This window comes from Poeciliopsis prolifica, unplaced genomic scaffold, assembly GCF_027474105.1.
Source record: "Poeciliopsis prolifica strain line A6 unplaced genomic scaffold, Auburn_PproV2 SCAFFOLD080, whole genome shotgun sequence".
NCBI lineage: Eukaryota > Metazoa > Chordata > Actinopteri > Cyprinodontiformes > Poeciliidae > Poeciliopsis > Poeciliopsis prolifica.
The window spans coordinates 407,540-422,760 of record NW_026562455.1 but is presented as its reverse complement, the minus strand read 5'-3'; the positions used below and the strand labels follow the sequence as shown (position 1 = coordinate 422,760).

Sequence of the window (15,221 nt, the reverse complement as noted above, 5' to 3'; positions counted from 1 at the left end):
TAATGTATTAATGTGTCAAACAAAAGAACGATAAAGATCAACAATGTTTGTCTTCATTTTCTCCATGAACAGTGAAGCCAAAGTACTAAATGTGTAAATGGAGGAACTGGTTCAGTGTGAGATTCTCTGAAGCTTTCAGCTCATCCACCCGCTTCACGTGAACAAAGTCTTTATTTTTACTCCTTCAGTTTCCTGATCAAGGACACGGAGATGGACACTTGGTGTTTTGGCGTCCTCGTCCCGTAGAAACAAACGTGCAGCCGTGTTGTTTTGCCAAGTTTCCTCACCCTCAGCTCGTCCCTCCCTCCCTCCTCCTGCCTTGTGTCGGAGACGCGCGTTATAAAGCGGAAAGCTCAGCCTTTCGCTTCAGATCGAAAGCTCCGACCGCTGCGCGCACCAGCCGTCAGACACCCAGGACCAGAGCCTGCAGCCCGCTATGACCCTGCAGCTGCTGCTGCTGCTGCTGCTGCTGCTGCCTTCTCCTGGATTAACTCTCAGCTAACTTCCGCACCTCGGCCGTTCACCGCTCCACCAGAGCGCCGCTCCGCTGTGACCAGCAGCCTCCTCGGCGGGTTCTCCGGGAACCTGCTGCCCCGCTCCACCCTCCACTCTCAGCGGTTCTCCTGCAGTCATGGGGCACGTCGCTTCCTTTTTGCCTGGTCAGCTGAGGGGCTTGGCCGCGCTGTGAGGGGGACACCAGGTGGATTCATGGTCGTGAGAGCTGAAGCCATCACTCGAGGGAATTAGTGGAAGTTTGAGCTCCGGGAGGATGCAGGTGACGTCTTGGTGCGCCGTGTTCCTCCTGACGCATGCTCTCTGCCTGGTGAGTTGCGCTTTTCTGCATTTCTTGCACAACTGTTCTAAAGTTGTCCCAGGCAGCTGTGACAGAAACCATGAAGCCATTCCGGTCCTTGCAGATGAATATTTGTTCAACAGAGTCACGTTAGCAGGAGAGAGCTTCTCACCTCACTGTTGTCGAAGTGGCATTCTTGACAAAGAAGTTCTTAAAGTGCTCTTTAAACCTTTGATATAAAATAATAATGAAAAAAATGGAAACAGAATCACAAATGAGTGTCTTGATAATGAGGCAGTGGTTTTATTCATGGTATGACTTGGATCATTTGAACAAGTTCTGTAGTTGGGGACCAGTTATTATTGGGGAAAATAATTGGTGGCTAAAACTGAGCTTTGTGAGTGCAGTTGGCAGGGAACCGTCTCCAGAGGGCGCTGTTGTTCACAGAAACTGTGAGATAACCTCCATGTCAGGCGCTCGGCGGCCGCTCTTTTTGACTTCATCTGCTCCACTTTAAATGATAAAAGTATAAATACATCAAAATAACAAGACTCTGCCTGCTGCAGACTGCTTCATGCTCATGTCGGGTTTCTTCTTTGTCTTTTAGATTTTTTTTTTCAAAAATAGTTACAATTTAATTTTAAATCAGTCACTTTTGTAATTGTCTCAATCTGAAATACAAGAAGTAAACATGAGTTCAGAGTCAAATTCCAACCAGATAAGAGGGAAATTAAATCTTTAGGACATTTCCAGTTTGTTGCATAAACGTTTAAAACGTTTTCTTGAAAAACTAAATGTGCTCCATAAAGACTCTCATTTATTCCCTCTAAATGACTTTAACTTTGTAATTTCTGGATCTATCATTTTAACACAGTCATAACATCTTTTATCTGATTTCGTTTGCTTTTCAAATAGGCTATTTGATTATCAACATAAATTGGTTAAAACATTTATTTGTTTGTTTTATTTGAGTATTTTGGGCATTGTTTGAATATTTGAATTTGTGCCTTTAGAATGGAGAACCATGTCTCTCCATGGTGCTAAACTTCTCAGTCTGGTGAACAAACTCATTTACAAAATTCACTGATTTTCAATAGATTACCGCGGGAATCGCACTAACCCTCTATCAGTGTTCATAAAATTGACTGAATTTCAAATGGATAATTGAAAGCTAATTTTACATCCCACTGATCCGATTTTTTTTTCTTATTTTTTACGTGCGGCTCAAACCCTGTCAGTGTGTTTCCTTGATTATTCATTAGTCCTTATATCTTTATGGACAGAACATAAAGCTCTGTTTTTCCCCTTTCCTCGGTTTCTTTATTCCAGAATGTCCATGTTGTGTGCGTGCTGTCTGAGCGCACTGATGATGACCTCTTTGCGCTCTTTGCGCTCCGCGCTGGAAAAGCGCGCAGCGGCTCGGAGCAGCAGCCGGGGATTACAGCTGAACTTTGACGGTTTTATTTCGTGTTAAAGACTTTTGTCTCCTTAAGCTTCTTGTCTGAGCGCCGCGCCTTGACCCCGATAACAGCGCAGCTCATGCAGGTACTGGCGCCTCACCGACACAAGGGCCGCTATTAAATTACAAGACCACTAACAGTGATGGGGCTTTTTTCTTTTCTTTTCTTTTCTTTTTTTAAACAATTTAATAGGATATCTACGGATTTAATGGAGTGATTGCTCTATTGAAGTTAACCTCTTTAAATCGTCATGATTTGCGTTAATTATTTCATCGTTTTGAATTTCATACCGTTTTAACTGAATTTGAACCAATTAAAATTACTATGCATTCCTGCATTTATTCATTTTATTCTGTCGTCCCTTCAACAAGTTGTCAGGAAAGTAAAAAGTCATTTAGTTTTAATATGTTATTAATTGGTACATTTTAAAAAGAGGAGAAATAAGAACAAAAACATGTTCATCTTGTTCTTTTTTCATTTAAAATTAATAATAATATAATAATGATAATTAATAACCATAACCCTAAAAATTTGACATGTATAATTTTGTGTTCTGTTTTTAAGTTAACACATTTAGCAATATATCTTGTATTTTGTGTAACTTTTTGTTGTTATTGCAGCCTGCTCTCATATCTTTTTATGAGCAGCGATCTGTGGAGTTGCTGTCATTTGATCGGCTCCTCTGATCAGTTATATTGGGGTGAAGTCACTGATTCTACTATTTAACACAATGAAAGTAGATTTTTTTCTGACATTTTTCCAGTCAGTGCTGCAGTTTTCCCAACTCCTCCTGATTTCTCTCTCCTGTGGGCCAAACTCAAGATGTCCCACTGGCAGCAGCCATTGTTGTCGCATTAAAGTGTTATTATAAAACAATGCAAATGGGCTCTGCAGAGTCAAGTGTTCTACGCTGCAGGGAGAGAAAAATGTCCCACAGAGATCAGTGCAGCACAGCTCACACAGTGTGACCGCCCCACCAAAAGCACCAGGCCCCCAACCAGCCCACATCACACTGATCTCCCTCACAACCATCCGAGTAGATCATAAACCTTTAAAGCATTAAAACAACTAATTCCACTGAACAATTTGAAGCTCAAATTAAGATCAAAAAATGTTTGATTTAATTTTATTTCAGTGTTTTTTTCTAATTATCTCATGCTACCTGCTGTACACACTTAGACATTTGCAGCATGTTTCCAGTAAGTGAGAGCTGTTGAAAGTTTTTCCTTCAGAAATGAACATTTTCTCAATTCCTCCACAACACAAAGGAACACTGAACAAATGTGTCCAGAGTTCCTCCTCAGAAATCCATCTACTCCCATCCACCCAGTTTTCCCCCCGCATTAGCCTACAAACGGGGGGTCTTCTCCCCCTCCAGCGACAAGAGCAGCCCAGCTGCTTCTACTGCTTAACTTACTGAGACGACTCAACAGCTCTCAAACAACAGACTTTATGATCAAATCATGAGAGATGGCATTAACATTACAGAAGGTAGGAAATTTAACTCAGGTCTTGCACAAATCACGTTTATAATTAGTCATGAAATGATGGAATTTTTGGTGACTTATGGGAATTAAAACACAACCACATTCAGAAATGAAGATGAAGCTGAAATGTAATAGCTGATTTCTTTTTATTCATGTTGCTTGAACTAGAAACATAATAATGATAAAACTGTCCAGTCAAACTGTGAAGATTAGCATGCAATCAGAACAAATAATACATCTAAAACTTACTTTGAGTTGTTCTGTTCTAATAAATGTCCAACTGATAAATGAGGGACAATAAAGTGTTTTCCTTGCATGGAACTTTTCCTTTAAATGTCAGACTGAGGAGAATAAGACAAGACAAAAAAATAGCCAGCTGCCGGTACTGCATTGTCATTACACCATTTGTCCATCAGAGAGCACTGAAAAATAACTTTTTACACACCTCGATATGCCACTCGCTAAATAGCTCACACATTTAATACCACAAATGAAAAACTGATTATTTGTGTTGTGAATATTTTGTTAGAGCTCAGATCTAAAACCATAAGCTATTATCTTGAGAGTGATGAACCAATCATGTCATGGCTCCTGCAAAAATCAAAGCAAATCAAACAAACAAAGAAAACAATACAAACCTGAAAATGCTGTGATTAGTTTCCTCTCTTGAATTAGCACATACATAAAATGAATCACCTGCTGATCTGGGTCTGATTCCCATTGCTCACTTTCTTCTGCCAGTTTTTGCAGCTTTTCATGGAGATCTCAACTTCTACTAACAATCAGTTCCTTCATGTAATCAAAGGACGGTTGTTTGAGGTCTAAGAAAAATGTAAAAATCTAAAAAGCTTGACTTACTTTTGAATTAGATTGAAGTAGGTGATGATTAAATGTAACATTCCTGGGTCAGCAGAATGACATATAAAGGTGACTGAAAATTTCTTCCACCATGAACTGTGACCTCTTTTCTGAGTGTTGAGCCTCCCAAAGCACCACCAAGCTCCACAAACAGGCGCATCACCTGACCTTGATGTTTGCCCAGAAAGTCCCCATGGACAGCACCAGGTTGGTTTTTTTCTTGTCATGCACACAACGGCTAAAAGCCAGAAATGGCAAACTAGGGAACTTTGCTTTGGATTTATTACATTAATAATATTAGACTTGATATGACTAAATATTCAGTCGCCACCAAGTGTGGCTTACTGTTCTGTGTGTGTGTTTGGATTTGACGAGACAGGACTCTGTGATGAATGACTACAGCCTCTGTTCTTCACTTCATGCACTGGTCTAGATTTTCAATTGCGTTCTCAGTTCAGAGGTCAACAGTGCAGCTGATTGTTGAAGGGCGTTGCTCCGAGTCCACAGTCCTGCTTCTACCCAGGTTTAATCTTGGGGGAAGTCCGAATCCTTTCACTTCTCTCTCCACATTGAGCAATTCTTTCATGGTGAAGCGTGTGACACCTTGATAACCGCGCTTTGATGCAGGCCTGGGAGAGAAGAGTCTGAAGGACAGAAGTGACTAGATAACCTGGTGCAGCCTGCTTTAAATTTGCGGGTATTTGGTTGTCTTGTGAGTGTGGGCCTGTGACAGCCGCTGCAGCAGAGCGGGCCGAGCCGGCCGAGCGGGCCGAGCCGGCCTAGCGCTGGCGCTCCAGCTACTCCCGTCATTCACATGAGATGATTGTCATCTGGAGGGTTTGCAGCCACCTGGATCCTCCTTGTCAGCAACATATATCAGACAAAATTCCACCATTTTTTATTATTATTACATAGAGCCTAATTATTAATTAAGAAAAAAAATCAATTTAACTATATATGTATTCTCTCGGGATCTGCTTTCTCTTTACTCAAACTAAATTTATAACTCGCAACATCAACGTGGCAAGAAAACAAATGATTTTTTAAACTTTACTTTCATTCACAATTCAGTAATTAGAAATGAAACACACATACAGCTGACATTTTTAGGTATTTTATATATGGTTTTCCAAGGCAGAAACATCCACGCAGTGGATTGGGCATTGCAAGTTGATTGATTGCCTTGGGTTGTAACATGATGATGGGCTTGACTGACCAGTGAAATAGAGCAGGCTGAGATGCAGCAACAAGGTGGAGAACGAGTGGAAATGGCAGAGCAGGTAGTGTATTTGTGCGGCAGAGACAGTTTTCCTCGGCTGCCTCAGCAGTGATGGAGCTGCCAGCGGAGCTGCAAAGGGGGATCAGCAGCCATGTCCTTTATCTTAAGATCTTCCCATCCTGTTAGGTTACAGCCACTGGCCATGCGGTTTCTGTTACCCCAGGCAGACATGATTCGGCTTCAAAAAAGAGAAAATCAAGAAGAAGAGTCCAAATTATTCTGTATAGCCAGAACATTACATTAGATTTATACCAGACAAATATCTGCACTATGATGTGGGAAAGTTTATACAGCAGATCCAAAATATGCAAAAGACTGTTCATAATTTTTTAAGCACTATCATGACCGTTTACTTACAAGCTACATTTTGAAATTGTACCAATTTTGATTGATATTCAAAATGAATGATTATTCATTTTCTCTAATAATGATGTAATGTATTAAGATTGAATAAATAACACAAATAATCCTAAAAAATGAGCAAATTGCACCAGACTGGTCCAGACTGGACCAGGAATATTTTCTCTGTCAAGTTAATTGACAGAAAATTAACTTATCTCTCAATTAAGAGACAGAACAAAACACATGTTCACAAACAATTGTTTTGTTTGTGAACATTCATAGAGGGTAAAGAAAATAAATGTATATTTGAGGAAATAATTGAAATGATCAACATTTGTCATGCTACCAAGGATGTTAGGGAGTGGATCATTTTTCATAAACTTTTTCATTTTGACTTAAATTTTGTTGAATGGCTGTTTCGTGGCAGAATTTGTGGTATTTTTCCAATTTTTTACATTAGAGTCTGGTCTGGAATTGGGAGATGTATCATTTTTATATGGGTAGCAAATATCACATCCGCTGCATCCAGTCACATTTTATAAAACTGTTCAACCCACTGGTGCCTCCAGAAAAACCTTTGCACCACAAAAAGCTTTTTATTTTCACCAAATGAAATGTTTTGAAATCTTACTGGTCTTTTATGGTATTATGTTGATTCAGTCGTCTTCACATCAGAAAGTGAAGACGACTGATCATTTTCGATGTATTTTAGGAACAGCAGTTATGCCACAGGTGAAGTCTAATGAATATAAATGCTGGAAGGCTTTAATACACAACCCTGCATCATTTCCAGCAGTTTTAAGATGGCATAATGCCATGATTCTGTATTTTAAACATTACACATTCTTTTATTTAGTCTACTCCACATGCAGCAAAGTGTCGCATTGTGTATTATATTTTTGTCATGATAATGTTCCATTGTTAACACAATGGTAATAGCTCACAACAAAAATGTGATATTATTGACCAACAGCACTTTGTTCACAAGAAAGAGCTTTCAATTTTATCCTGAGTCACAGTTTTATTTCTGTGTCTACAATCAGCTATCGGATCACTGCTGCTCCGTTTCACTCTCAGAATCATTTAAAGGAGCAATCCTGTATCTTCATATTAGTCACATTCAGCTTTAATTTTGTACAAATATTAAAGGTAATTAGCCTTCCAATATTACTGTACGAAAACACACAGTCAATTTCATTAGTGAAACATTTCTCTACCTGCTACACAAAAGACCTTTCATGTTTTTTTGTGCACATTAATTTTTATTTTTTTTTTACTTTACTCCAATCTGCAGCTCTCCTCTTCACCATTTAATTTACTTCCAGTTTAAGGCCGTACATAAAGAGGATATGTGGGAAAGGTGAACTTCCTGCTCTGACTTTTTGTCCTGAACACATTTGTCTGTCAGACTGGGCTGTTTGTCCTCTCCGAGTTTTTCTCTGCTTTATCACTCCTCAGTTAATTATTTAGAGAAATGCATGGATATATGAAGTGACAGGAGACCTTAAGCTTTAATGTCCAGCACTGGAGTCCTCAGTGCTCCAGTGCTGGCTGCTGGTATTTTTCATCTCTGTTTCTTCATCACATTTGTGCGCTTCATTGCATTCAGCTTCTCCAGCTGTGTTCATCAGTACAGTCCTTAAATACCTTTTTCCTGGCCAGACCAAAAGTTCAGGCTGTCAAAATGAAACATCAAGTGATTGTGTTACACTCTACCCTCCATTCAAACATGCCTTAACGTAGCTCATATACTATACAAAGTGTATTTTATAGATTACAGACATAGGAAAAAACAAAAATAAGATGCATTACTTGTACATGGACAGAAGCCAGAAAATCTGCTCTCTCAGTTCAAGTCAATTAATTTATATTGCACCAATTCACAGTTATTGTAGTCTCAAGGCACTTTACAAATAACATCCATTTCATAGAAAAAATAGTTATTTAATCCAGTCTCACAGATTCCAAGTTTTCAAATAGTACAATCAAATTCAGTTTATTGTTCAAATTGGCAAAAAATAAATATTTTTATAGAAATAAAACAAACAAATAAATAAATAAAATAGCAGATTGTTTCAAGTCACTGACTCACATCAGTCACCCCTCCTGGCTGAGCAACAAGGGACGGCCGATTGCTTTTAGTCGTGAAATTGGCAGCAGTTCTTCAAAATGTCCTCAAAATGTCCTCAAAATGTCCTTACTGACAACAGAAAGGAAAACGCTTCCATTCTTGTTCTCCTCAGCAATCCAAAAATATGCTGTTCTAACATAGCAAAAGATTTTTTTTATACAATTGACAATTTTTTTTCTGATGAATAAACATTTCTCTAAATACGTAGAATGAAGTTTTCCAAATTATATGGTTTCAAGTTCACATATCTGGATTAAACCAGCAAGTAGGCATCCCTATGACGATGCCAGCTTCCTGCACCATAGTACACTAAACATCTGTGTGTTACTGATCAATCAATCTATCTATCTATCTATCTATCTATCTATCTATCTATCTATCTATCTATCTATCTATCTATCTATCTATCTATCTATCTATCTATCTATCTATCTATCTATCTATCTATCTATCTATCTATCTATCTAAATATACATATATAGATCAATAAAGACTATATCTAGATTAAGTACATTTCTCTTTTACATTGGTCAGTAATCTAATTTCACTTAATTACCACTGTTTAAATTAGTTTAAAAATGAACAAACCATGGTTTGTTAATTAGTACAGTTTTTATTTATTGAAGGATTCAAAATAACAGGAGCAGAACCGGGTCAGAGTTCACTTTAACCAAGTCCAGACCCAGGCTTTTAGGCTTTTAGGCTTTTAGATTCACATTACAGTTTGATTATACATTCGCACTTCCTCAAGCGTGTTTGTCTACAAGCTCCAGAGTGTTTGTAGACGAACTCTACACACTCAAGACAAACTCTGGTTCGTAGACAAACTACAAACTAGAGTTTGTCTAAACGTTTTAAAAACTGATTCTGAATTAGCATAATTTGCAGCAGGAAATCAGTGCAGATGGAAAACTCTGAGATGTCAAACTTCTTCATTTAACAGCTATGCATGAAATATTGTTTGATCAGTTACTCTCTACAGGACAGATGTCAAACTCCAGTCCTGGAGGGCTACTGTCCTACAACTTTGCGATGTGCCTCTGCTGCACCACCTGAACAGAATAATTAGATCATTAAGGCTCTGGAGATCTGAGCTACACAAGAAGGAGGTAATGAAGCCGTTTCAGCCCAGTGTTTTGTACCTGTGGCTCATCTAAAAACCGCAGGACAGCGCTCCTTCAGGACTGGAGTTTGACACCCCTGCTCTACGGGGTCCCAGCTTCTTGTACCACAGACACAGATTTTTATTGTGGAATATACAATACAGTAATACATTGTTACATTGTTAAAAGAATAATTTTTAATGAAATGAACTTGATTTTATTCAAAACCCATGCAAATCGAGTTTTAATTATTCAAAAATAGAAATATTACAGTTACAAAGATTTGCATTGTTTTTCTGACATGGGATGTAATATTTTCCTCATTAAATCCTGACTGAATAAAGTGATGAAGCATTGTTACCCATAGCAACACTGAAAATTGATTTTTGAAAGGATAATTTCATCTTTTCCATAACCTAGGGCCAGAGGAAATAGGGTTTTTGTCTGTGGTGTCTGTCAATCATATCTCACCAGGATGGAAGTCATCCTTCAGAGGTTAAAGAATGGGACTCTTCTCACTCCTCCCTTATCTTGGTTCCCATTTTCTCAGTTTCTCTGTCACCCGGCTTTGCTCTCTGCCCTCTCACTTCCCATTCTGTACAATCTTTCCTCAGAATCTCCTGAAAAACTTTCCTTATCATGCTGACCCTAAACTCTAAGATCTCCTCTTTTAGCAAACACTGATCCATAGCTTTTGCTACATCCCACATTAATCCCTTCATGTCTTCCATATTTTCACTCACAGTGGCATGTAAAAGCATTTGCCCGTTTACAGATGTTCTGTCTTCGTTATTCCTAACACTGAAACTGTGCAGATCAAACAAGTCTTCCTATCAGAGATAACCAATGTGAAGTTTTACAATCATTATTTTATTGCTGAAGGGGATGAAAAGCATTTCAAGCTTACCTCACCTTAAATGGTCTTCTTTGCAAATCAATAATTAAATTAGTAATTAATCCAACTGAAATGCAGGAGCATGAACTTGAATACGTCTTTCATACTTGAAAACAGTAAAATGTTGCTAAATTAAAAGAGTTCCACAAATAAGAGCTCTCACACCCTGATGAGACTCAGGCTCTAGGTTAGGGTGGACATTCAGCCAGAGGTCTTCAAGGTTCTGGATGTTGTGTGGTTGTGGTGGCTTACACAATTGTGCTCTATTGTGTGGGGTTACTCCAAAATATAGTGAACCAGGCCCTTTGATACAGGCTTCCAGGCGCCTGAATACCAGTGTCAGAGTTTGGCCCACGTTGCTGGCAGTAAGTCAGTCTCATTTCCAGTGAGGATTTTCTTTTCTCATTGATTCTCATCAGTGAAAATCTGTCATTTATTTATGGACAGATTTTGTAGGTGCAGCCACAGTGTTGAAACAAGCTCCTTTTGGTGGCCTTAGGATTGGGTCTCTGCTTTTTGCAAATGATGCTATTAGCTATTGGCTTCATTAGACTGTGATCCACAGCTTTCACTAGAGCAGTGAAGGGAGGAGAATCAGTGCCTCCAAATCCGAGGCCACAGTCTCAAGTCAGAGAAGAATAGAGGAGGAGATGTTCATCCAAAAAGAAGCAACTGTTCAACAAAAATGCAGTCGCTTCTTGTGAAGAAAAAAAAGCTGCTTCTCCTCTTTTGGTTCTGGTTCTGGGGATGCAGAGCAGACCAGAACCAGAACCTGAGAGTCAGGAAGGTTGATACAACAACAGCAGATCTTTAATGTCTATTCTTGTCAGCTTTCTTGCCATTTTGTGTGGGGGAACTATAACTTTACTACATCTAACTGCATACTTTTACTGCAGTTATTTTGTGTGTAAAAACATATTAATGAATGCTAAAGAGAGATGAGTAAATCTAATCAATCAATCAAATTTTATTTGTATAGCACATTTCAGCAGCAAGGCATTTCAAAGTGCTTTTCATCATAAACACAAAAACACAAAGTCATGCATCATGGAATAATCAATACATTGTTCCATCATTACATTTTTAATTGATTACGTTTCAAATCAAACTCTAAACAGGTGTGTATTTAGTTGAGATTTAAAGGAAGTCAGGGTTTCTGCTGTTTTACAGTTTTCTGGAAGTTTGTTCCAAATTTTTGGTGCATAGATGCTGAAAGCTGCTTCTCCTCTTTTGGTTCTGGTTCTGGGGATGCAGAGCAGAACCAGAACCAGAACCTGAGAGTCTGGAAGGTTGATACAACAACAGCAGATCTTTGATGTATTGTGGTGCTAACCGTTCAGTGATTTATAAACTAACAACAGTATTTTAAAATCTATTCTTTGAGCTACAGGGAGCCAGTGGAGGGACTTTAAAACTGCTGTTATGTCTCTATCTTCCTGGTTTTAGTGAGAACAGGAGCAGCAGCTTCTGGATCAGCTTTGATTGATTTGTTGGACAGGCCTGTGAAGACACTGTTGCAATAATCAATGTGACTGAAGATAAACGTATGGATGAGTTTCTCTAGATCTGGCTGGATCAGGTAACTTTGGCTCGAGGTGCTGCTTCTGCGGTGCCATGCCCTGTTGAATAGAAACCAGATGTAATTTTTGTATGACTGTATGATTGCTGATCTGCAACTGATTGTGGCGTGTTAATCACTTCTCGTTATCCTCTGTACTCTAGAAGATGCTCAACAGACAAGTAGACTGAGTCCTGGCCCAATTCTAAAAGTTGTTTCTCAGCTAAAGAATCAATTGAAAATGGAGCAAAGATCTCACCAGGCATGTCCAGCTTAAGTGTGACAAAACAGAAACAAACTGAAGGACAGCACAGCATAGTCTGAGAGCGTGATAGAGTTTGAGTGGGGTTGGATTGCATGTTTTCAGGCTTGGCAGTCATTTTGTACTAAAAACATCAAACAACAGATCATGTTATTATCTTTTAAGTTGTATAACCTCAATTGTTTTGATCGTTCTTATGGGTTTGAACATCTATCTGTGATTCTGTATAACTTCTTCCTCTGATCCCTCTCAGTCCTCATTAAGTTTTTCATTGATTACGTTTCAAATAAAACTCTAAACAGCTGGTTTTTAGTCGAGATCAGTGCAGATCAGTTACTGCTGATGGGAGTCCCATCCTAACAGGTAGTGAGGTGTCTGCAATAATTCGTCCTGTCTCTTTAATCACTAATTCTTTACTAGCCATTCTGAACATTGCTCTCGTAGTTTAGAGTAAGGCCTGAGCAGTTGTTGGGTCCTACAAGCCGTTAGACTGTCACTGGTGCCACAGAGTGCAGCTTGGTCACAATGATTTGTAGAAGGTATCTCTGTGTTGGAGAATTGACTGAGAAAAGTCTGATCATACCGCAGAGCTTCCTGGAAGGAATGCTGAAGGTATTGAAATTATGTTAGAAATTTAAGGAACAGAAAATCTCTTTGGCAAATTTGAACCTTTTGTTTTTTATAACTTACAATGTGGATGTAGTTTTGTACACACCAGGATCAAATGTCAGTCACAAGAAAGAATGATGGTCACAAAACAACAGCCACTGTAAATAGAAGGCAAAACAAACTGGAATTGGGAAACTAACATTGTTAACACCTTAAATGCAGAAAAAACAGACCAAGCTCAATATGCTGCTTTTATAAACTTTATTATACATCTTTGAAGAAGAGATTTTTGTGGGACTATGACAGTCATGGAAGAAGATTGATTGTGTGTCTGATGAAAGAATTACTGAGGCCAGACTTTCCAACAGTTGGCATAACTTCCAGTCTTGGAAGCAAGTTAAGATTTTCAGCTTTCAACAAACTCCACATCTTTCCAGTTCTGATGTTGGAACAGGAAAAGGCCATCACTGTCTTGCATTTTATTCACTGGTTTACATGTATACTGGATTTTTAATGGTTGCTATGGAGACTCAGTGACCACAAATCAGCAGATACTAAATTCTCATATGTCTGTATGAGAAAGACACATTTCTCATCTTTGACATTGGACCTTTTTGCAATGTTATATTTATACCCAAGGGACAAAATAAGTCATGATTGGTAATTAAAACTTCCTCTTTACCAATAAGTATATATAAAATACTTCAATTGCATTTATTTCATGAGAGCAATTAGAGATACCAATAATTATTGCACAGCTGATATGAATAAATAAATAAATAATACTAATAATGATGATGATGATGCAATTTCACACGGAATTAAAACTTTTAAGTGTCGCAGCATTGAAAGATTGATTGACTTTATTTTCCTGTTTTTACATACTTTTCCAATAATTGTGAAAGGTGCTTCTGTGTCTACATCATGAATGTCTGCTCCTTTTTGTTAGAAGGTCTATAGCCTGCTGTTCAGGGTCCTGCACACAATTAAAAAATATATATTTTGTCACTTGTCTTTATGGTTAAAAATCTCTGTTCTCTTCTAGGATGGCAACTATTAATTGATTATTCATAATGCAATTAACTTATTTGTTATCCATCTTTTGAAGAAACTATTTGCTGCATTTCTGCAAATACAACAATCAACTTCTGAGAAGAAAGATCAGTACTTTGTGCCAACTATTCTAAAGGAACAATAAAAAAGGTTTTTTATTGCACAACTTTAAATTGTTAAAAAATAAAAAAAACTATGGAAAGATTTACTGCTTTAAATGATTGACTTGAAGACAAAAACTGTATCGGAATATTTATTTTTATTTAGATTCAAGACAAGATAACGTGTTACTTAATTTAATTGAGTTTTGGTGGCTGTAGTTACATTATATAATTTTATCTTAATAAAATGTATGCTGGTCTTCCCTCCAGCAAACAGAGCTGCTTACCAAGTCTTCTCTCCTTCCAGGTATGTTGGAACTCATCTTCAGCCTTTCTCCAGTTGGGCCAAACTGCCCTCTATACCAGTCCAGGTCCAATTTAGTCTACTTCATTTCATTCGGTTTATTAACTCCTACACAGCACCATCTATGTACTCAGTTGTGAGATGTAGCAGAATGATTTTATGTAATGTTAAGCTTGTTGACATTATCTAAAATGACACAAACATTTTAATATTTCAGATTACAGAATATATTATACTTCAAACTTTTATTAGCTTATTGTTACCGAACTTGTTCTCTTGTCTACATTCAATCAAACTCTTTCCACAGAATGTAAAACATAACTCTTTCTGTGACTTGAACCAAGTCGCCACATCAGGTTGATCAGAGCTTTGGTTGCATGTAATGAGGAGGTTCATTCTCAATTTGTCGCTGTTATTTTGTGAATGATCAATGTGCACAAAGGAACATTTTTCAACAATAATAATAGAAGTAATTGATATTTAATTCATGGATAATAGTTTGTTTTCCACCAGAAAGAAAGACAATAACTTACTCTTTTATCCTATAGCCTCATGTATGAAATGATGGCAGGCTGCATTTCTGGTTAAATCCTGTCTAAGGCAGATGCTATTTGCAGGAAGGCGCATGGCTACATATCACTACTGAAGCTCCTGGGTCATCATCTGCTTTGTCTTTCATACTCAAGTGAAATCTTCCTCTATATTACTCCAATCGCTTTGAATGGTACCATCATAGAGAATGGTGGTGACACTGTAGTTTCACCAGGTTTCTTCTAGTGAGTGTTTGCATATCATTTCCGCCTACCCTCATGTTTTTGTCCAGGAGAGAAGCACAGAATGCAGGTTGCAGTAAACCACTGTGTCGCATCGACTGCTGTTCTACTGTGTTGTCCCGTCTGCGTTGAGATGGTGTCCTGGAAATTTGAGTACCTTCCGCTTCTTTTTGAAGAGAAGCGGAAGGTTCACCAAACTCTGGTGAAAAAAAG

At 38.2% G+C, this 15,221-nt stretch overlaps 1 protein-coding gene across 1 annotated transcript in view; it reads left to right on the top strand.

Annotated features, from left to right (window-relative positions):
• The first annotated feature begins 380 nt into the window (after nt 1-380).
• Nucleotides 381-15,221, top strand: part of nxph1 (neurexophilin 1) — a 29,967-nt gene continuing 15,126 nt past the window's right edge. The window contains exon 1 of the mRNA XM_055021949.1: nt 381-823. Within this exon, the coding sequence (XP_054877924.1) occupies nt 770-823 (54 nt within the window). The 5' untranslated portion in view covers nt 381-769. The remainder of the gene's footprint in view (nt 824-15,221) is intronic.